General features: G+C 45.7%; 1 protein-coding gene across 1 annotated transcript; it reads right to left on the bottom strand.

Annotated features, from left to right (window-relative positions):
* Positions 1–705: 705 nt before the first annotated feature.
* ELSPBP1 (epididymal sperm binding protein 1) lies at positions 706–22,409 on the bottom strand. The gene is made up of 7 exons (XM_030299817.1): positions 22,275–22,409; positions 16,513–16,603; positions 9,935–10,072; positions 5,904–6,050; positions 4,004–4,162; positions 1,860–2,024; positions 706–757 (listed from the first exon to the last, which is right to left on the bottom strand). Exons 2-6 carry the CDS (start codon positions 16,577–16,579, stop codon positions 1,867–1,869), a joined length of 669 nt encoding a protein of 222 aa, XP_030155677.1. The 5' UTR covers positions 16,580–16,603; positions 22,275–22,409; the 3' UTR covers positions 706–757; positions 1,860–1,866.
* Between the last annotated feature and the right edge of the window lie 1,569 nt (positions 22,410–23,978).

Raw genomic sequence — 23,978 nt, 5'->3', positions numbered from 1 at the left:
GATGCATCTGGGTTCACAGGGAAGCAGATTCTGTAATCAATTACTCATGTCTGCCATGGGCATGGGGAAGGAATAGTTGAGGTAGTCTTGCAATGAATTTTCTTTTCTTTTCTTTTCTTTTCTTTTCTTTTCTTTTCTTTTACTTTTTTAATGTTTATTTATTTTTTAGAGAGAGAAAGACAGAGTGTGAGTGGGGAGGGGCAGAGAGGGAGGGAGACACAGAATCCAAATCTGAGCTATCTGCACAGAGCCCGACGCGGGGCTCGAACTCACGGACCTCAAGATCATGACCGGAGCCGAAGTCGGACCCCTAACCGACTGAGCCACCCAGGGGCCCCCTTGCAATGAACTTTCTACCGTATGTTTACTTACTAGTTTATTTATTAATGATTTCATAAGTACCTAAAAATGCTCCACCCAAATCTGTGGTTTCCAAGAAAGAGACAGCAGGATGCATTCCTTCCAAGGGGCCCCTGGGCTGAGAATCTGACCTCCTACCAGGAGATTCACCATGCATTCCAGGTCCCTCACGGAATCCCATTCCAGGAAGCACAAAGGCAGCCCCCTGGGGGATTAACTGTGGGCTCCTTTACTGGTGTTTAGGCCACAATTCCCCCCTCTGTTCTTCACAAAGGACCAAGTGATTAAGCAAAATGGCGGACAAGGTATTTCTAAAGGTGATTAAGCTCGAAAGGAAAAGACGAAGCAGGTTCCACACTTGGTATGTCCATCTTCCTCTGAAGATGTTTCTCCTCTCCTTGAAAATAGAATCAAAAGCCAGCATTCAGGTGACAAGTGTGCACTGACTCAAAGTGTGATGTGAATAAAAAAGTATTGCATTGGCTTCCAAGACTGAGTCAGAAGAGGAGGTGGCCGAGCCAAGAGTGGTTAGACCTACCCCTGCCCCTCACCTGGCTCATGGCGGCCGATAAGCCACTGAACCCTGAGCACCTTAACCTCACCTCTACTGTATTAGACTTGCTGAAAGAGGGACCCAAAGGAGAGAGTTGTGCTCTGGTGGACAAGAGTCAGAGGCTGGGCACTAAGAATGTTCTTCATTCTAGCCAAGCCTGGGGACGACTTGTGGGTGATTTTTAATAGCCACCCTGTTAAGATGGTACCCAGAGCCCCAGACCTATTCCGTTGCCTCTCTTCTGTTCCAGGAAGATGGTTTTGATGGCCAAGGCAAAATTCGGGAGGAATCACTAAGTTTGGTGTCATCCCTAAGCCACATGCATCATAAGGGCAAATATTGCCAGAAACACCAGAGCCATCCACATATCTGATGAAAGGGTTCTGTTTGTTAAATCCCAGACATCCTGAGTAATTAGGTCAGTGGACCCACACAGGGGGTCTGGGGAGAATACTGGAATCAGAAGAAAAGACTGGAAGGGAGAGAGAAGTTGGTCCTGTGGAGAGAGTTGAGGACTTACGTGCAGAGGTGGGGGAAGGACCCATGCAACGAGGAGGAGAACTGAACCCTACCTTTTTCTCTGTTGGCTACTCAGTGGGTAGCAGGTCAATAACCTGGTACATGGCTTTTGGGGTCCAGTGAAGTACTGGTCATCTCCTTTCAAGGTCATCTTTCCTTCTCACGCCCCAGTTTGAGAAATTCCATTCTCCTACTTTGCACACCCAAGGCTTCCCAGACCTAACACTTGGCATGGCACCTTTCTGGGTCCAAAATGGTTCATCCACCTCTTACTAATCTGGGAAGCTGTCCCCGTCCCTCCCCCACCCCCACTTCACCTCATCTCTGGGACAGGGAGCTCACCTTGCTGGCAACCCCAGCGAATCGTGCTGGAAGGGACGGATGTCACCTTCACAGCGGCATTGCCCAGGTATGCTATGCACCTCACCTTTGCATCAGCAGTACACCCAGGTGTGGTCCTGGTCATAGTTGTAAGAGGTTGCACACCACGTAAGGTTGTGCTTCGATCCTTTGCTGGTACAGTTAAAATAATTCTTGTTTTTGTAGTTGAATGGGAAGTGGCAGGGAAAGCCAGGAACCAGTGAAGAAATTCCTAGGGAGTACAAGGGGATAGGAAAGTGGTTACCCCTGTGCCTTGATGCTGTGGTGAAGGCTTAGACTTCAGAGCCCCCTCTAAAATCAAAACTGGGTCGGGGCACCTGGGTGGCTCAGTCGGTTAAGTGTCTGACTTTGGCTCAGGTCATGATCTCACAGTTTGTGGGTTCGAGCCCCGTGTCAGGCTCTGAGCTGAGAGTGTGGAGCCTGGAGCCTGCTTCAGATTCTGTGTCTCCCTCTCTTTCTGCCCCTCCCCCGCTGGCTCGCGGGTGAGTGCGTGCTCTCTCTCTTTCTCTCAAAAATAAATAAACATTAAAAATTGTTTGAATAAAAACTGGGTCCACATGGCCCATGGGTCTGCTCAGAGACTCCCATTAGAGGAAGGAAATACTGACTTAAATGCCAGAGGGGTTTTCTTCCCTGGGAAGCTATTTGAGTTTAGCTCTGTGGGGTGTGGAAATGGGGCACAAGGGCAGCGTGAACACACAAGGGGTCCTGGCAGTGGGAGAGAGGAGGACAGCGTCATGTCAGCAGGGGAGCCAGGGAGGCAAGTGGCAAGCGCGGAGAGGACATCTTACAGGGAGTCGTCTTCATTCACAGATCCTGAATGTGCGAATTCTCCACTCGCTGAAGTGGATTTGGAACCCAAATCAATACTGGCCGGGCTTGTGCGGCGCAGCTCTCGAGCAAAACGCGTCGAGTGCTGAAGAGCTGTCCAGGGTCCTGAAGTCCAGGCCGCCTGAGATGTCCTTTATGGGGACCCATCAGGTTACATTTACAGAGAAATGTTCTATTTTTCTTCCTCGTGGGCTTCTTCCCTGATCACCCACCAAATGTACACTTGTTTTCCTTTGTTAACAAAATTATCCAAAACACACAATTGGGGTCAAAAGATCCTGACCTTATGTCCTCCTAAAGCAGCGTCTAAACAGTCCCTAAGGGCCATCTGGATCTCTAGCTCAGTGTCAGCAAACTTTTTCTAGAAAGGGCCAGATGGTAGTTATTTTTAGCTTCGTGCCTCATACAGCCTCGGTCTTTATATGTGGGCCCTGGGATTTGAATTTCGTATAATTTTTGCCCGTCACAAAATAGGATCCTTCTTTGGACTTTTTTCGACTGTGTAGAAAGTTGGGTTGGGGGCCAAGAGAAACATTGGCCCAGACTTAGCTCATAGGCAGGAGAGAGTTTGCAGGCCCCTGCTCTAGGGAAATAGAACTTTATCTGACTTACTACCTGCTATTGATTGGAGGCCCCAACTCTGTAACTTGTAAAAGATTGATACATTGTGAATGATTTTTGTTTGGTAGAGATGCCGATAATTTCTGTCTGGTAGACAACCCCAAAGGTTTGATTGCCCTTTGTGTTATTTTATTTTTATTTATGTATTTACATACGTATGTATGTATGTATGTATGTATGTATGTATTTAAGTAGGCTCCATATCCAACGTGGGGCTCAAACTCATGACCCTGAGACCAAGAGTTGGATTCTCCACCAACTGAGCCAGGCAGGCGTCCCTTGATTGCCCTTTAGGTGTTACCAGATTGGGTGGCTAACTTAACAATCTTGCTTCAGCTCAACATTCTTTTCGCCGACTTTATGTAGTTCTTAAAACGTCCCTCGAATTGGCTTCACTATCCTTGTTATTCCCTTATTAGCAATTTTTTTTTTAAATCTTAGCGTGGATTTACTCTATGTTTGTGCAAGCAAGTACTTAGGTGTTTCACATTTTGAAAACCTTATATTGACCCCTTTCTCTTGGATCTTAAGCGGCCCGCATCTTGCCCATCATGCTATCGTATTTTTCATGCTATTTGCTCATCAGATATCCACGAGGGTGAGACTCCGTCTTACTCATCACCACATGCCCACCGCCCAGCACAGTGGCTGACAGGCAGTAGGGCTGGAGTCAGTGTTTGCTGGGTAATTCAGTGAAGGAGTCTGCCTATGCCCACCCAGCCCCCTTCCCCGTATTACTAGTGTCGGCACAGAGGCTCCACTTCCCGTCCTCATCCATGTTCTCCGTGGTCGGGCACCACAGTCTGTTGCTTTCACTCTCAATGCATTCAAAGATCATGCTATTTCTGTAGACGGAGGGGAAGACACAGGGCTTGCTGAAAGAATTTCCCCCATACTCTGAAAATAATGATGGAAAGGTCACAGGGACAAGAAGAGATAACAAAAAGAGCTTCCATGTATCATGCATCAAGTAGGCGCCATGCTTTATCTCAGGAAAGGCAACACGACATTGAACATGCTCCAGTTCAGTTCCTGGTGATGTTATTATTTCCGTCCACTTTGCGTGTAAGTGAGAACCCAAGCCATCAACAACCACACCATTTACAACAGAGTTGCTCTGCAGGCTTCATCAACAGAGTTATCGTGAGATCTAAGGTTAATGTTGGTTTAGGGTTAAGGATACAAGTGATGGATGGCTACGACAAAGATAAAATTCAAGGTTTTATATGGCATTATGGTTTTTTGAGTGCTAAGGGATAAACATAAATAAGGCTTTAGCAGGAATAAGTGTGCTCGTGGATAGGTGCCTCACGTGAATTTTCATCTCAATGGAGGCAACACTGCTTGGTGAGGGAGCAGGGGCATCAGAGCCATATGGACTTGCACTCAAATCCTAACTCTGACATCACCTAGGAGTGTGACCTTGGACAGGATTTAATTTTACTGCGACCACTTATTAAATGTGGAAAAAATAGCATCTCATAGGGCTTCTATGGAAACATTCAATGGGATGTGGTATATAGAGTCTAATACAGAGAGGGCTCCAGAATGAATGGAGGTCATTAGGAAGTTAAGAGTAGGGGCGCCTGGGTGGCTCAGTCGGTTAAGCATCCGACTACTGCTCAGGTCATGATCTCACAGTTGGTGGGTTCAAGCCCCGCATCAGGCTCTGTGCTGACAGCTCAGAGCCTGGAGCCTGCTTTGGATTCTGTGTCTCCCTCTCTCTCTGCACCTCCCCTACTCATGCTCTGTTTCTCTCTGTCTCAAAAATAAAATAAACATTAAAAATTTAAAAAAAAAAGTTAAGAGTAGGGATGCCTGGGTGGCTCACTCAGTTATACATCTGACTCTTGATTTCAGTTCAGGTCATGATCTCACAATTCATGGAATCCAGCCCTGCATTGGGCTCTGCACTGATAGCATGGAGGCTGCTTGAGATACTCTCTGTCTCCTCTCTCTATGCCCCTCCCTCACTCATGCTCATTCTCTCTCTCTCAAAATAAATAAACATTTTTAAAAAGAATAAGTTAAGGGGCACCTGAGTGGCTCAGTCGGTTAAGCGCCCGACTTCGGCTCAGGTCATGATCTCACAGTTCGTGAGTTCAAGCCCCACATCAGGCTCTGTGCTGACGGCTCAGAGCCTAGAGCCTGATTTGGATTCTGTGTCTCCCTCTCTCTCTGCCCCTCCCCTGCTCACACTCTGTCTCTCTCTCTCTGTGTCTCTCAAAAATAAATAAACATTAAATTTTTTTTTAAAGAATAAGAGTAGGCATAGAATTAAGATGAAATCTGAAGCCACTTTGAAATGCAGGTAGGGTCCAGCACTGGGTGAATCCACGTATTGCCAAGTCTAGCAACAGAAATAGTTGAAAACCAATGTCAGGACTGCAGCCCATGGTACTGGTTCTTAGGACAACTAGATTTTCCATGCTGACATTAGGCACTCGGGGGAACATGGCCTTAGGACATTGCTGTCTCCTGTGGTTGTCCTAATGTATTCTCCAAGAACACACTTAGTTCCTAGAAGTATTGCTCTCAATGCTCTGCTCTCCCCCATGCCACCACCCCCTCAGAATGATCATTGCTCTCCCCCACCCGCCTCCCCACCAAAACCCCCATCCCTGCTCCAGTGCCTTACCATTTGTTTCACAGTATTTCCACTGCTGCTTCTCATCAAAGCTGGAGGTGACGGAACACCACAGCTTTCTGAAGAAGCCACCCTCCGTGATGCAGTTGTTATGGTACCTTCCTCGATAGATGAAGGGGAAGATGCATCGTGGGTAATCTGTATGGAAAGGAGTCTGTGAGTGGTTTGACTTTCTCTAGTCATTCACAGGACAGTCACTCAATCATCCATCCATGCATTCATCCATCGATCTATCCATCCATCCATCCATCCATCCGTCAGCCATCAAAATACAGGACAAGCGTCAAGTTTTAAAGATATTTTATTCATTCATTTTATTAAGCATGTTGTAAAGAAAGCCTACTTGTATACTTTCATGCTTAAAGCTTCCCCCAACAGGGCTCCCAACCTCAACAACGCCGCCCCCAACCTGCTGAACAAACTTAATATACTTCAGTGTCTTAAAAATGAATCTCTTAGAATCACCAACAGAGCTGTAGGAAGTCAAGACAAAGAATTTTGATGGTTTACGACCAACAGGTGAAGTCAAGATCTTGGCATACAAAAAAAAAAAAAAAAGTTGCCATTACTGAAAAAAAGTCAAATATCAGTGAAGTAAAATATAGTAACATTATCATCCAGGTGCTGGTGCCTTATTGCAACTTTCATAGATTGAATTTCCCACCACAAATAGTACAACAAATGTGGTTTTGGACATTATGTTTATAGTGGGTGGATTTACTCACACTCAGTGAGGGAATCAGGGTCATTTGGAGGTGATGGAGGGGTTGTCATAGATGAAGGGATGAGGGAAGCCTTCCTTGAGCAGGTGGCACTTGAGCAGAGGCTTGCACAATGTGGAGAAGCCAGCCATGCAAAAATTGGGAGAATTGAGGTCCAGATAGAGGGAATAAAAGTGGGAAGGGTTCAAGACAGGAAGGAGTTCAGAATATTCAAGAAGCATGACAACCATTGTAGCTGGAGCTCATCAGGCAAGGAAGGGAGTGGAAGAAGGTGAGGACAGAGAAGGGCAAGGTCTTGGAGAGCTTTGCAGACCAAGGTGAGCTGTCTCCTTCTCCTTCTTCTTCCCTTCCTCTCCCTCCACCCGCCTCCTCCCTCCTCCCCCTCCTCCTCCTTCCCCTCTTCCTCCTCCTCTCGTCCTCCTCCTCCTCTCGTCCTCCTCCTCCTCTCGTCCTCCTCCTCCTCCTCCTTCTTCTTCTTCTTCTTCTTCTTCTTCTTCTCCTCCCTCTCCTCCTTCTTCTTCTCCTTCACCTCCTCCTCCTTCTTCTTCTTCTTCTTCTTCTTCTTCTCCTCCCTCTCCTCCTCCTCCTCCTTCTTCTTCTTCTTCTTCTTCTCCTCCTCCATCCTCCTCCTCCTCCTCCTTCTTCTTCTTCTTCTTCTTCTTTCTTCTTCTCTTCTTCTTCTTCTCTTCTTCTCTCTTTCTTCGTTCCTTCTCTATCTTTCGTAGATTCTGGCTCTTCTTCTTCTTCTTCTTCTTCTTCTTCTTCTTCTTCTTCTTCTTCTTCTCCTCCTTCTTCTTCTTCTTCCCCTTCTTCTTCCCCTTCTCCTTCTCCTTCCTCCTCTTCCCCCTCTTCTTCTTCATCTCCTCCTCCCCCTCCTCCACCTTCTTCTTCTCCTTCTTCTTCTCCTCCTCCTTCTCCTTTCCTCAAGTTGTAGTTCTTTGGGACATTTCAGATATTAACCCCTTATCAGGTATATTATTTGCAAATATTTTCTTCCATTCCATGCGTTACCTTATCATTTTATTGATGGCTTCTTTTTCTACACAGAAGCTTCGTAGTTTGATGTAGTGCCACTTGTTTATTTTTGCTTTTGATTTTGGTGTCAAACCCAAACAACCATCACTAAGACTGATGTCTTCCAGCTTACCCCCATGTTTTCTTGTAGCAGTTCTGGGGTTTTGCATCTTATGATTCAAGTCTTTAATAATTTTGAGTTGACCCTTGTGTATGGCATAAGAGAGGGGTCCAGTTCCATTCTTTTGTATGCGGCTGTCCAGTTTTATCAACACCACTTATTGAAGAGATCATTCTTTCCCCATTGCACATTCTTGGCTCCTTTGTCATAAATTGACCATATATGCATGGGTTTATTTCTGGGCTCTCAATCTGCTCCATTAATCCATGTGTCTGTTTTTATGCCAATACCATACGTTTTTATTACTATAACTTGTAATATAGTCTGAAGTGTGATGCTTCCTGCTTTGTTTTCCTTTCTCAGGATTGTGTTGGCTCTTAGGGCTCAGGATATCCTTCTAAGTGTGCTGGTGAGCCATGCAAGGGCACAAGCAGGGGAGTAGTGTTGCATGATTTCACATTCCGAAAAGGTTACTTTGACTGATGTGTGGGGAATTGATTTGGAGGGAGTTGGGGATTTGAGGAGCCCAGTTAACAAATTTGGGGGGGGAGAACTGATGGTGATTTGGAGAAGGATGGGAGCAGTGGAGGCAGCTCCTTCCCAAAAACTGAAGCTAGAATCGATTTTTGAAGGTAGAACCAACAGGCTAATCGGTGGATTACATGAGGGGTGGGAGGGAAAGAATTGGGGCTGTTCACAGGTGGTGAGAAACCCACCACTAGGGGTCCAAAGAGCAGTTCTTAGTTCAGAAGCCAGGGATGAGGGAGGAGATGCCCTCTGTGATTGGCTGAAAGAGGTTTAATCACATGCAGGTTGTTAAATCTCTAGGCCCTGATTGTGTCTGTATCCGCACTTTGGACAGAGTTTTGTCTCCTCTTGTGTGTCTTAAGCATGTTTGGGGACCTCTTTTCTAGAAATAAAAAAAAAAAGTCTGTTTCTAATTTTCGGGTTCAATTTCAACCAGTAGATCCTGATTTGCATCATTTAAACTAGAGTGATATGTTCAACTAGAGGTGGTATTGCTTCCAAGCTTGGGTTTTTGTTTTTATTGTTGTTTTTTTGTTCCCCACCCCACCCCTAGTGTAATGGGGCTTCTTTGTAGTCATTTTTAGCTCTTATAATCAAAGAGATTCTGCTTGGAGGTATGAGCCTCTGGCCACCTTTTAATATCTTTTTAGGTTAGTTATGATCATGGTGCTTTTTATTATCAACTTACTTTGTTTAATTTCTGTCTTATATTGCAGCTAAGGGATTGTGTTGATTTATTCTGAAATTATGAATTTGGAATAGGTAACGTTATGTATACATTTTATTTCAGGATAGTAAAAGGGTTGTTATACTTATCATCAAAGGGAGCCTTTGATCTAAGAGAGTCAAGAACAGTGATACAAGTGAAAAGAAAATCCTAAATATTCAAAATCTGGCTGCTCGTAGGAACAATTAAAATGTCCAACAACAGGGGCGCCTGGGTGGCGCAGTCGGTTGAGCGTCCGACTTCAGCCAGGTCACGATCTCGCGGTCCGTGAGTTCGAGCCCCGCGTCGGGCTCTGGGCTGATGGCTCAGAGCCTGGAGCCTGTTTCCGATTCTGTGTCTCCCTCTCTCTCTGCCCCTCCCCCGTTCATGCTCTGTCTCTCTCTGTCCCAAAAAAAATAAAATAAACGTTGAAAAAAAATTTTTTTCCCAAAAAAAATAAAATAAACGTTGAAAAAAAAATTAAAAAAAAAATGTCCAACAACAGGATATTGGTTAAAACAAACAAAATGCCTCTTGTCCTGTGCAGAAAAATTAGAAATCATCTAGTTGTCAAAAATGTCTTGGGCTTTGAGAAGCAGCAAACAGAGTCTGTCAAATCCCTTCTCTGTTACACTTTGTTGTCTGTTTTTCCTTATTAATTTAGAAAATTAAGAAAGAGACAAAGGATACAGTGGTTCCCTGTGGCCCTGTAACCTCTCTTTCATTCAGAAAGCACCATTTTTAACACTATCATTGTCATATTATTAGCCATTGTTAGCATCCCGTATGTGGCCTCCGCACTTTCTATGCACACACACAGATGCCGTAACTCGTCTTCAAAAATATGATCACATTCTACACATCCACACATTCTCTTTTATAATCCATCATTTGAGGAGGTCGGCTGAGGGGACAGCATGGCATCACTCACCCTCCTCCATACAGTACTTCCACTGCCCATCGTAAACGGCTTTTGTCGAACACCAAGGGGACAGGCTGTTGGTTTTGATACAAGAGAAGTAAGTAGACCCCTTGTAGACGAAGGGAAAGACACATGAATCCTTCTGACCTGGAGGACAGAGAGACAAATAGAGGGGTTTCATCACAAATGAATGAGCCAAGGGTGAGTCTTGCTTTGGTTCTCATGGGCGGTTCGGAAGGTGACACATGCAGTATTGGCATCCAACTTTCTTGTGACAAATAAGGGTGTGCCAGTTTACGTGGAGACCAAGAGCACAGGGAAAGAGTCTCATAAATCATAAAGGCAACTGGAATAAAGTTTTCCTCCAGACCATTAGAGCACCGTCAATGTCACACCAGACACTCTCGGGTCATGACATCGCAGTAGGTAATGGAGCGACACACGTCAAATAATGCTGCAACACAGACCAGAAAACAATTTCACATTTCAATGCTTTTTTCAATCCTTCTGATTACACAAAAGAGAAGACTTCAATTTAATGCGAGTATTTCTCTACCATGCCTCTAATTTTTAATAATCTCCCTTTTTAACAACAACAACAACAACAACAACAAACAGGGCAGGACCCAGGCTCAAAGCCTTATTGTTGCACCCAATAGAATTTAGGAATAAGATTTCCTTTTCATAGCATTTACTTTTGTGTGCAATTTCTATTTATGGCAAGTTAGTAACGCTTACAGATTACAGAGCTAATGTTAACTATTCTTTAAAGATAAAGGTGTTAAAGTGAAGATAAAGGTGTCAAAGAGTACATTTCAAGAAGGTTGGGTAAGTGATAGTGCTGGTGGCATGCAGATGTGGCAACTACTGAGGGGTACTTTTTGTATTCCTCTGTGTGAGGACAGGACTTTGTCTTTGACACAACGTATCCTCAGAACCTAGAATCGTGACTTGCTCATAGTAGATGCTTCAGAAAGAACTGACAGAAGGGAATGAGCTCAGAAAATGCCACGTGAAAGAAAGCTAAACCCGTTTCTTTAACAAAGGACTCATCAGAAGGGTCAGCATGCAGATGAGTGTTGAACTAGCAGGAGGCATATGGACTATATTGAATGGTCCTTTCCCCCCACTCCTCAATAGTGCTGGAGACTAATGGTCCCTGAAACACACCTTTTTTTATGTTTATTTATTTTTGAGAGACAGAGAGAGACAGAGCACAAGTGGGGAAGGAGCGGAGAGAGAGGGAGACACAGAGTGTGAGTGGGGGAGGGTCAGAGAGAGAGGGAGACACAGAATCCAAAGCAGGCTCCAGGCTCCGAGCTGTCAGCACAGAGCCTGGCGCGGGGCTCGAACTCATGAACCGTGAGATCATGACCTGAGCCGAAGCCGGCGCTTAACCGACTGAGCCACCCAGGTCCCCCTCCCTGAAACACATCTTAAGAAATGTTATTCTACAGGTGCTTGGGTGGCTCAGTCGGTTAAGCATCAGACTTCGGCTCACATCATGATCTCTTGGTTCATGAGTTCGAGCCCCGAATCGGGCTCCTTACTGACAGTGTGGAGCCTGCTTGAGAGTCTCTCTCTCTCTTTCTCTCTCTGCCCCTCCCCCACTCTCTCTCTCTCTCTCTCAAAATAAATAAATAAACTTTTTTTTAAAAAAAAGGAAAAGTGGGGCGCCTGGGTGGCTCAGTTTGTCAAGTGTCCGATTTAGGCTCAGGTCATGATCTTGCAGTTTGTGAGTTTGAGCCCCGCGTCGGGCTCTGTGCTGACGGCTGGGAGCCTGGATCCTACTTCAGATTCTGTGTCTCCCTCTCTCTCTGCCCCTCCTCTGTCTGAAAAATAAATAAAACATTTAAAAAAAAAAAGGAAAGAAATGCTATTCCAGCCCACATTGTGGAGGAGAAAGTGAATACCCATGTAAGATAAGGAATCATTTCAACTTAATACCTTTTTTCCCCCTTTTTTTGAGAACTGGGATGAGAACCAGTATTTTTTTATCTACTGGTCCAGGATCACAGCTTTTCTCCCTGCCTTCATCATGTCATTCCTTCCTTCCCTCTTTTCTCCCTCCCTCAAAGACATAATTATGGATACTATGACTAAGATATTCTGATAGGTTATTGATGTGCGTGCATACACGTGTGTGCATGTGTGTGTGTGCTCATGTTCCAAAGATGGTGAGGCAAAGCTTCCATGGACTCACCAAACCTATCTTCTTTTTTCTTTCTGGACTCCTAGCGAGAACCCTTTTTTTGGCTGAACAGTTAGGTGGGGCCATGTGACTCAGTTGCAACTCATGGAATGTGGGTAGAAATGAACCCATTTTCCGGCCTCTCTAATAGGTGGGGCCACGTGACTCAGTTGCAACTCATGCAATGTGGGTAGAAATGATCTTCTCCAGCTCCTCACTCAGAAAAGTCCCCGGTGAACCCTATGCTCCCTACTTCCTCTTCCAGCTGGACATAGAGCAGTGGTTCCCAGTGGAGGAGACATTAGACAATGTTTGGAGACATTTCGGGTTGTTACAACTGGGAGAGGGGCAACCTGGAAGCTGCACCACTGGTTCCTACTGGGTAGAGGCTGGAGATGTTGCTAAACACCTTACCATGCACACATCCCAGAACTGGGTCATCTGGTCCCAAATGTCAACAGTGCCCAGGTTGAGAAAGTCTGAGAAAGAGGACCCTGCAAAGTATGCTGAGGCCCTGTGGGATGGTGGAGCCCCAGTACAGAAGGGGGTCTGTGTCTCTGAATCACAACACAAATGGCTTCCCATGAAACATCCACACTGAAGTTCTAGATGACATGAACCCTACTGAGTTCAGCCACTGACATTTAGGGATAGTCAGTCTATTACTAATACAGATGAACCAGACATCATCTCTGTCTTCAACCTGGAATCTCCATCTCTTGCTCTGGATCAGATTCTTATCCTGTATAATCTGACCTGGGCCATCACAGGGGTGAGGCTGGGAGACAGCAGAAAAGGCAGACTGCCATCTTTGAGCTTCGCCAATGGGCTGAGGCAAGTGGAGGTCCTTAAGTCACATCGCGTTGTCCACCCCTGGCTCTCAGAACTGTGTGGTCTTGGTTGAAGACCAAGTTGAAGCCAGTTAATATCTGGAAAGTGTTTAGAAGTGGACCCGGAACATGGCTGCTCCTCGACCAACATTAACTGTCATCATCACCATCACCATCGTCATCAATAATGCTCAGTCATGGGCACCACCAGTATGTGTGATGCTGGTGGTGAGGGGAGGGCAGACAGATGCCCCTGTACACAGGATTAAGATTATCCTTGGGACTTATTAGTACAAACCAACACATAATAGATACTATTAGCCATCTGCAAAGTAATCCAGCAGATGGTCTGATCTTCTTAACTGGGTTAAAATCCTCCATAATCCGGGCCCTGCTGACCTCTCTGTTCTCACTGCCTGATTAACATTTCCTCGACCTTCCTCCACGTTCTTTTTCGTCTTCGGCGTTTGGCTCATGCCCTTCATCCTGCTCTTTTCTTTGTCCCTAGCTTTACTCCCTGCTTCTCATCCATATGACTTGGTTCAGCCTGGATTAATACTCTCCCACATTCTTATAATACTCTGAGATGATCTCTATAAATGTACTTACCGAATATTTAAAGAATATAATTATCTGCTTATGTGTCTATCACTCCCATTTGCTGTGAGCTCTCCTGAGAGCAGGGCATGAGTTTTACTTATTGCTATGTTTCTGGCCCATAGCACAGTGCCTGGCACTCGGGAACCACTCGGCAAATGTGTGTTGAATAAATTAGTCCGTAACTATGTGCAGAGGAGACTTAGGGATACCAAGTTTCACCACAGGAATACGGGTGTGGTCTCAGGAAGGTATGACCAGAAAGAGACACTAACTGGAAAAGCTGGCATTGTTCCTTGTCTGAATAATGTGGCTTCTTAGCCTTTTCAGGACTTGTCAGTTCTTTTGAGAACCCAGATCTTCTCTCTAGGAAAATGTCCATACATCCCTGTGGCAGAGACTGCTGTGTGTTCAAAACCAGCTTCATCTTCCTCTCAAAGGTACTGCTAAAAACTACATTTCCCAGACTCCCTTGCAGCTAAGCACCCTGTGAGTTCTGGCCAATGGAAGTGGGAGAAAATGATGGGTATCGCTTCCTGGCCCCCCAAAAAAGGAAAACCCTTCTCCTTCAAGATCATAAGACTCTTGATCCTCGTCTACCAGCTCCATGCAAAGAATCCACAGAGGACCCTGGAACCCTAGGGGATGGTGGGGCCCCACGGTGGAAGGCGCATGGATCCCTGCTAACCAGATGCTCCCCCGTTGGACTTTGTAGGAACAAGAAATAAAATGTTTTGTGTTAAGCTGCTAATAGTTTGGAGCTTCTGTTACAATAGCTGTCCTCACTACCCTGATAAATACACACCCTTTGAAATACGGAGCCAGGGTTTCATGAACTCTAGTGCTAGCCCAGTGACCTCAGCTTAGGAATTTCTGGAATACAGAATGTGGTCATTCAAAAAGGACTTCATGGAATTAAAGGGCATGAAAACAAGTGTTTCTTGAGCCTTATTGAAGGGAGAGGGCTCATCAGGCAGAAAAGGATTTTAATTGTGGAGAATGTTTCGCCATAGCTTAAGTGAACTATGACACAGGGTCTCTCTTTGTTCTCCTTCCATGTTTACCATACCATCTTGAGGTGGTTAATTTAGATTCCTAGATGTATTGAGAACGTAGGCTCACATCCACTAGAATGGCTACTTTTTTTTTTTAAAGATTTTATTTTTAAGGAGCACCTGGGTGGCTCAGTCGGGCAAGCGTCTGACTTCGGCTCAGGTCATGATCTCACGGTTTGTGAATTTGAGCCCCGTGTCAGGCTCGGTGCTGACAGCTCGGAGCCTGGAGCCTGCTTCGGATTCTGTGTCTCCCTCTCTCTCTGACCCTCCCCCGCTCATGCTCTGTCTCTCTCTGTCTCAAAAATAAATAAAATATTTACAAATTTTTGGGGCGCCTGGGTGGCGCAGTCGGTTAAGCGTCCGACTTCAGCCAGGTCACGATCTCGCGGTCCGGGAGTTCGAGCCCCGCGTCAGGCTCTGGGCTGATGGCTCAGAGCCTGGAGCCTGTTTCCGATTCTGTGTCTCCCTCTCTCTCTGCCCCTCCCCCGTTCATGCTCTGTCTCTCTCTGTCCCAAAAATAAATAAACGTTGAAAAAAAAATTAAAAAAAAAATTTTTTTTAAAGATTTTATTTTTAAGTAATCTCTACACCCAATGTGGGGCCCGAACTCACAAGCTCGAGATCAAGAGTCACACGCTGTACCGACTGAGCCGACCAGGAGCCCCTACTTTTTTTCTTTTAAACAGAAAACAACAAGTATTGACAAGGATGTGGAGACATTGGAACCCTTGTGCACTGTAGATGGGAATACAAAATGGTGCAGCTGCTTTGGAAAATAGTATGGCAGTTCCTCAAAAAGTAAAATAAAATAAAATAAATGTAGAATTGCCATGTGACCCAACAATTCCACTCCTCGTTATATCCCGCGAAGTATTTGTAACACCCAATGTTTACAGCAGCATTGTTCACAACAGCCAAGAGGTAGAAACAATCCACGTCCATCCATGGATGAATGGATAAACGAAACGTGGTATGTCCATAGTATGTATCACACACACAGTGGAATATTTATTCAGCCTTAGAAGGAAAGGAAATTCTGACACAGGCCACACAATGGATGGATGAATCTTGAGGACGTTATGCTAAGGGACATAAAAGTCACAAAAGGACAAGTATTGTTTGATTCCACTTTCGTGGGGTATGTAGAACAGTCAGATTCATGGTGTCAGAAAGCAGGTTGGTGGTTTCCAGGGGCTGGGGGCGGGGGAAATGTGCATTGTTTAATGAGTACAGGTGATGTATCATGGCTATTGGTTGTACAACGCTGTGGGTGTACTTCTCCTGAACTGTGCACTTCAAAACGGTTAAGAGGAGAAATTTTATGTTCTGTGCATTTTACCTCGATTTAAGAAAAAGAGTGGAGGGGCGCCTGGGTGGCGCAGTCGGTTAAGCGTCCGACTTCAGCCAGGTCACGATCTCGCGGTCCGTGAGTTCGAGCCCCGCGTCAGGCTCTGGGCTGATGGCTCGGAGCCTGGAGCCTGTTTCGGATTCTGTGTCTCCCTCTCTCTCTGCCCCTCCCCCGTTTATGCTCTGTCTCTCTCTGTCCCAAAAATAAATAAAAAACGCTGAAAAAAAAAATTTAAAAAAAAAAAGAAAAAGAGTGGAAAGGGAGGGTCCAAGTTGCAGTCTGAGGACTCAGTCCATTGGAATTATGGAGCCCCCCCCCCTTTCAATTAACATATTCGCATTTCCCTACCACGTGCTGAGCATCTCAAAAGGTGCTTGTGTCCTGGGCACAGCAGTCCCCGGCTTATCCACGGTCTCTCTTTCCATGGTTTCAGTTATCCGCGGTCAAGGTAGTCCAGAAGCAGATGACTCTCTATCTCCTCCCTACCTGAATCCAAGAATCTTTACTTTGGCCCATTCATTCTTTCCGGTTTCCAAATCCTCCCCAACATTGCCCAGTACCCTCACCTCCACTTGTCTCCCAGATGTAGAGGAAGGTCATCCATCCCAGCAGGTAACCGGACCATCGATTCATCACAACTGGCCTCTTCTTTCTGGACTGAAGGAAAACAAAAATTTTGCTCCCGCGGGGCCCCTTCCTCTTCCACTAACTGCCAGGTTTGGAGTCATGCCCTTTTACTTTCTATCCCCAGAGGGCAGTGAAGAGTAACTCCCTCTTACAGGAAAGAAAGATGTGCTGTTCTCCAGAAAAACAACAACCCAGGGCTGGAACTGGTGACCTGGTTTTGTCTTGAGGTTCCGCTTCTACCACTGCTTCTACTGCTGGCTACGAATTTTTTTTAAATATATTTTTTAAGTTTTTATTTTTTTTTTTAAATTTTTTTTTCAACGTTTATTTATTTTTGGGACAGAGAGAGACAGAGCATGAACGGGGGAGGGGCAGAGAGAGAGGGAGACACAGAATCGGAAACAGGCTCCAGGCTCTGAGCCATCAGCCCAGAGCCTGACGCGGGGCTCGAACTCCCGGACCGCGAGATCGTGACCTGGCTGAAGTCGGACGCTTAACCGACTGCGCCACCCAGGCGCCCCAAGTTTTTATTTATTTTTGAGACAGAGACAGAGCATGAGCAGGGGAGGGGCAGAGAGAGAGAGAGGGAGGCACAGAATCGGAAGCAGGCTCCAGGCTCTGAGCTGTCAGCACAGAGCCTGACGCGGGGCTTGAACTCACAGACTGTGAGATCATGACCTGAACTGAAGTCGGATGCTGAACCGACTGAGCCACCCAGGTGCCCCTGGCTACAAATTAAGTGCCTACTATATGCCACTTCTAACAACCTAAGGAGCAGGGGTGATTATTTTTGCTTTACAGTAGAGTGAAAACACGGTTTGGGAAGTTGAGTAACTTGCCCAAACACCACAGATGGTAAGGGACAGATCTCAGGTTCCACTGCAGACCTGTCTACACAAGTTTCAGAGTTCTCAAGCTTCATAAACCGCTTCCCTCCTATGGGCCTTTGTTCCCTCGCCTGCAGAAGTGTAGGTTAATAATTCCTGCCTCCGGGAGAGGCTGTGAGGGTCCAATGAGATACTGATGTGAAAGGGCATTTCCATTGTAAATTGTTAGTTGGGTTTATGAGTAATTAAGGCAAAGATCAAGGCAGCTCAGGAAAGATGTCAGATGGCCCCAATTCTTAATAACAAATCTGAATGGTCCATTGGGGGAAAAAATCCCAAAGCCATCGATTCAGGTCCTTGAACAGGTAGGTGGCATTACTGAGCACCTGGGTCTCAGAACACACTCTCTCACTTGCCTTCCTGCTACACATTGGAATGTCTTTCTGATTTCTCTTGTTATTCTTAACTACAGCACCAAGCCCTAAACTTGCTTTTTCCTGAGTGATATCTCATTCATTCACTGCCCACCTACTCATGGCTCTCACTCTGGCTGGTGGTTCAGACTCTAGAATTGGACCCACCTCTGACTGCAGAAACTAGCTGGTCCTGATTGAAATCCTGACTCCACCATTTACCACCTGGGTGACCTTGGGAAGTTAAGTTCTCCAAGCCTCAGCTTCCTCCTCTAAAAAAATGGGGGTGCTAACCTTACTTACCACTTAGGCTTGTGATGATGATTAACTGAGATCGTAAACAATAACAGGTAATACTCATTGAGTGCTATACACTATTCTAAATTCGTTATGATCCTGACAGTAGCCCAAAGAGGGAGGTACTAATATAACCCCCATTACGAATTTGGGGAAGTTGAGGCACAGAAAGCTTAAGCATCTTGCTGAGGATCACAAACTTCATAAGTGCTGGGGCTTTTAGCTGAACCCCAACAACCCAACACCAGAGACTGGGCTCTCAGCTGCTGTGGGACACTGTCTAAGTAGTCCAGAAATGTCCACCCAAATCCTTGTTCATACCAGAACTCTCCAGGCAAACTTCTGAATGTCAAATTCTATTTTATTCTCCCCTTTTTTTTTATTTGAGAGAGAGAGAGAGTGAGAGCTGGGAACACGGGCAGAGGGAGAGAGAGAATCTTAAGCAGGCTCCACACTCAGTGCAGAACCCAATGAGGGACTCAATCCCATGACCCTGGGATCATGACCTGAGCTGAAATCAAGAGGCAGATGCTCAAGTGTCTCCCCCAAATTCATATGTTGGAATCCTAACCTCCAAGGTATTGGCATTAGGAGGTGGGGTCTTTGGGAGTGATTAGGTTATGAGGGTGACACGTTATGAGTGGGGCTAGTGCCCTTGTAAAAGAGACCTCAAAGAGCCCCCTCGCCCCTTCTGCCACGTGAGGACACAGTGAGAAGATGGTTGTCTACCAGGAAGTGGGTTTTTACCAGACCCTGAATCTGTGGGTACCACAGTCTTGGACTTCCCAGCCTTCAGAACCACGGAAAATAAATGCTAAGACAATGCTCTTCCCCACCCCCCAGTTTGTCACCCCAACAGTAAAGCTTTCTCCTCTCTAACATCCTATCAGTCATCAAACCCTGTGGCTTCTGCTTCCCGAATGGCTTCGTGAACGCATCACCTTCTCTCTGTCTCTCCTGCTCCTGCAAACTCAGGCTTTCACCTTCTATCCCCCAGATGGTTGTCACTTTCCATCACCGATGTCCTGGCCTCCAGGCTCTCCCCTGTCCTGTCCACAGGGGTCTTGGTGTTTGCTTTCAAGCATTCATTCAGAAACAAATATTTCCTGAGCTTGTACAATGCGTGGGCTGCAGGGTTAGGGGATGAGAGACAGCAGAGTGGGAGACAGGCCTTGCCCCTGCCTTCATGGGGCTGGGCTGCCTACGAAGGAGACAGACAGAAAGGGAATAAACCAGAGACAAGCATGTGTCTCTTATGATCATGGTGACGAAGGGGAAGGACCAAGGCTACAGACAAAGAGTAACTGGGGCAAGGTGACAGGAGGCCGGCGAGGCTCTTCCAAGCAAATGACTTGTAAACAGACCCTCAGGAAGAGTGGGATGTAGGTGTGAGGGGAACCAGGGGAGGGGGTTTGGTGGCTCATCTGGGCAGGAGAGGCAAGATGAGAGAAAAAGCTGACATGTATTTAAACAACAACCAGAACAGGTGCGAGCAGGGAGGAGCGAGGCCCAAGAGGTACTTGGCGAGGCAGATGGCGCTGGACCCCTACAGAGCCTTCCTTAGATTCTAAACGCAAACAGAAGCCACTGGAGAGATCAAAATGGGGACAAGTGGCATCCATCAACTCCCACACACTTCTCTGTCACTTTTATAACACAATCCACAGTCCATACCTCGGCCTTCCCCTCAAAGCTCATTCCTTATCACTCCCTTGATCTGCCCCAGCTACACTAGGCTCTTCGCTGTTTCCAGCACAGGCTGAGCTAACTTACACCTCAGGGCCTTTACACTTGCTCTTCCCTCCACCTGGATGCTTCCCCCCAGGTATCTACATGGTTTGCTAGTTTGTGCCACGAAGGACACCGTGCAAATGTAAGAAGTTGATAAGGACCGATATTCTGGAATGTTAATGAGCCTACTTGGATCAAGCCATGGATATTAATAGAAAATATTTGGGGGTGGTTCAAGACAATGACTGAACTGTGAAGTGAACCTCAACAGCCAGACACCCACGTCTGGAACATTCAAGTGAGGACCAGGTCATTCCTTGATCACTGGCACATTCAAATGCTGTGGAGGACCTTTTGTCCTGGGCCGTGGGGTAGTTGGGGCTGGCATCCTGCCACTGTCACAAGATTGTTGGCTGGTAAGATCTCTGAGAAGTGGGAATGAACAATCAAGGATAATTGCAAGACTCCCTATTTGAATTTTTCTCCATAGGTGTACAAGATTTCATAATTAAAAACAATAATTATGCAAGGCGCTTAACAGCTTACTCATCCATAAAATGGGAATCATACCTATTCCACGCATTTGTTGGAAGGACCAAATTAAACAAAAGATATAAAATACTTAGTACGGTGTCTGCTATAAAGGAAGATCACAATAAATGTTGGCCATTAATGCTAAGGATGGTGATGACTGATAATATTGATGATGATGATGATAGTAACATCCAGTCTTCTCTTCACCATGCTAGGCTCTCAGTAATTAATTCATTAAGTAAACTTATCTTGGAAATGTTCTAATTTTCTTCTTTCCTTTACTTTTTGTTATTTTTCGTCCTCCAAACTTTTCGGAAAATGTTATCTTCTAGTAAATGCTTTCCTTGCTTAATAATATTCTTCATTGTTAATATTGTTTTCATCTATCTTTCTGTCACCCATCCATCCATACTTCCATCCATCTGTCCATCCATCCATCCATTCTTCCATCCATCCATCCATCCATCCATCCATTTTTTGACCCATCATCCATCTTTTCATCCAGCCTTCCTTCCTTCTATCCTTCTATCCATCCATCCATTCTTCCACCATCCACTTTTTGTCTATCCATCCAATAAGTATTCTAGAACCTTGCCATCCATATAGAACTGGGGCAACTACTAAGAGGAAGTGGACATTATTTCTGGCTTCAACAGTCAGAGATGGGACATAGGCACAAATATCTATCACCCAACATGGGAAGTGAGAACAGCCACACCAGGTAGTATGAAGGTGCTGAGAGGGTCACCAGGAGGCAGCTTAGCCCACAGCCTCAACTCACTGATTCTCATCAGCAAAAAATGTCACAATGGAGCCATGAGAAGAGAATGGCACCCAACCAACCCAGGTTCAAACTCTACCTCTCCCATTTATCTGCCGGGTGGCCTTGGGAAGGTCATTTCACCTCTCCAATTTCCAGTTTTCAAGTTCTCATCTGTGAAGTGGAGATAAAAATCCAACTATGGAAGCTATTGTGGGAATTATAGGAGCTCATGGGCCTAGGCATTTGGAGTTTAGTGTGGCTTGAAAATACTGAGTCCTTCTGCTCCTTGGCAGCAGATGTCTCCAAGTGTGAAACAAAACCTCAGTGTGAGACCCCCTCACAAACATGCAAGTGCGCCTCTTCTATTATGCATTCAGGCTGTCTTTGGAGGGAGCAATGACAGGACCTCAGGAAGATCTCTGAATCTCAGCTTTCTCCTTCATGAAACAGGCAGAGTGAACCTTACCTTAGAGGAATGGTGCCAAAAAATATTCATGGGACCATGAAGATAGTAGCTGACTACCAGGAATTTAATAGGCAGTTTGTCCAGGTTAGTTCTCTTTTCTTCCATCTCTTTTCCCCCCAAAGTTGGGGTACAGGCAGCCTTCCATAGCATTACATTGGTCAGACGGTCTGGCTTCACCTACGCCTTTGAGTTTCTACAGAGAAAGGAATCTGCCCCCACAGCCTCCTTCCCCACTTTCCCTGGCCTTTCTTTCACAGAGCTCCATAACTGCACCTTCCAGTATGGCAGCCACCAGCCACTATGGCTCTTGAGCACTGGAAATGTGGTGAGTTCTCATTGCCCCATGTTGTAAGCATAAAATACTGGGATCTGAAGAGGAAGTATGGAAAAGCAAAGAATGTGATTATCTCACTAATTTTTTTGTGTGTTGATCATATGTGAAATGATAGTATTTTGGCTATCATGGTTCAATGAAATACATCATTAAAATAAACTGCACCTGTTCTTACTCTTTTTTTTAATGTGGCTACTATGAAACTTACAATGATATTTATGGCTTACGTTTTATTTTCTCCAGGGGACAATGCTGTTCTAAACCTTCCTTCCTTGCTGTGGGAGCTCCCAGGTCCCGCCTCTCACACCCCTCCCAAGTTTCTAGGTTGAGGTGTACCTTTGAGAGAGTCCTTCTTGGCCCTAGCTGTCTCCACGAGCCCTCTTTAAGGTTCTGCTCACCAAATCTCTGGATTATTTGGGGATTGGCCCGACCGTTCTGGCCCCAACCTGTCGGTAGGAAGACACCGCAGCTTCCCCAAAGAGGGTTTTCTGCAAGTGATTACAATCAGGGTGATTTGGATGAAATAGCCCCATGGTTAATGATGCCTCAAGATGAGCTCATGCATATCCATGAGGGCCATAAAATTCAATCATGTGTTTATTAATGGGATCTTTCAGGGACGGGGTCATGGGCAAGAATATTAATGAACAGAGAAGAAAGTGCCCCTGGATATGAGGCTACCAGGAAGTGGATAGGTTTTACCTGAATAATGAAAAATGAAAAGCCCTACAATTTTCCAGTGAGAAAGAAAGCGTGGGAGAATCAAAAACACCAGCTCTCTGAAACACGTCGTCTAATCTTTCCTCATTTTTAAGAAGTTTATTTGTTCATGTTTTATTTCTGTTAATGTTTATTTGTTTTTGAGTGAGTGGGGGAGGGGCGGACAGAGAGGGAGACACAGAATCTGAAGTGGGCTCCAGGTTCTGAGCTATCAGCACAGAGCCCCATGCAGGGCTTGAACTCACAAACAGTGAGATCATGATCTGAGCCAAAGTCAGTCACTCAACCCACTGAGCCATCCAGGTGTCTCTAAAAGTTTATTTATTTATTTTGAGAGAGAGAGAGAGAGAGAGAGCACACAGGGGAGGGGCAGAGAGAGAGGGAGAGAGAGAATCTCAAGCACTGTCAGCGCGGAGCCTGACGTGGGGCTCAAACTCACAAATGGTGAGATTGTGACCTGAGCCAAAATCAAGAGTTAGACGCTTAACCGACTGAGCCACCCAGGTGCCCCGAATTTTTCCTCATTTTTAAATTCTATCCTACCATTCTGAAAACTCTGTAAGAAGTCCACAGCCCTGTCCTGGTATCTTTCAGGATTGACACCATAGAGATTTACCAAATATTGCAATTGATCACAGGTAGGACTCCTTGGTTTTACAGATGAGGAAATGGAGGCACAGATGTGCCCAGGGACTTGCCAAAAGCCATATAGCAAGCAGGCGGGGACAGTGGGACTTGGAGCAGCTGAGATTGGGGTCTCATTTTATTGTCATTTTGGTGTCAGTTTCTCATTGCATAGGTTTGGGAGTTTTCTAGATAAGAGGCTTTGAGGTCTTTGTTTCCTGGCTTGGCAGCCTCCTTCCTATCATCTACTTCCTGTCTCTGCCTGCTTCCTGTCATCTACTTCCTGTCTCTGCCTCCTTCCTGTCATCTACTTCCTGTCTCTGCCTCCTTCCTATCATCTACTTCCTGTCTCTGTCTCCATCTGTCCTTCTTTCTCTGTGTCTTGGAGATCCACTCTCTCCCAACCTCTTGTACCATCTTTCTTCCCCCTCTCCCTTTTTCTTCCCACCCTGTCTGCTTTTTCCTCTTCTTTATCTCCCTGGGTCTCTGGGTTTGTTCTCTCTCTGTGTGTCATTCTGACCTGGATGTCTCACTATGTATGCATACATATGTATATACTTATGGGCATGTATGTGTTAGTGTCTATGTGTGTCCATAAATATGTGCATGTGGCTCTGCCCCTCCTCTTTCTCTTTTTTCTTAGTCCATCAGCCTGCCTCTCTTTCTTCCTCAACCGCTCCTTATTTTTTAAATTTT

Source organism: Lynx canadensis, chromosome E2, assembly GCF_007474595.2.
Source record: "Lynx canadensis isolate LIC74 chromosome E2, mLynCan4.pri.v2, whole genome shotgun sequence".
NCBI classification, from domain to species: Eukaryota; Metazoa; Chordata; class Mammalia; order Carnivora; family Felidae; genus Lynx; species Lynx canadensis.
Note: the sequence above shows the minus strand (reverse complement) of the source record. Positions and strands in the feature narration are given on the sequence as shown.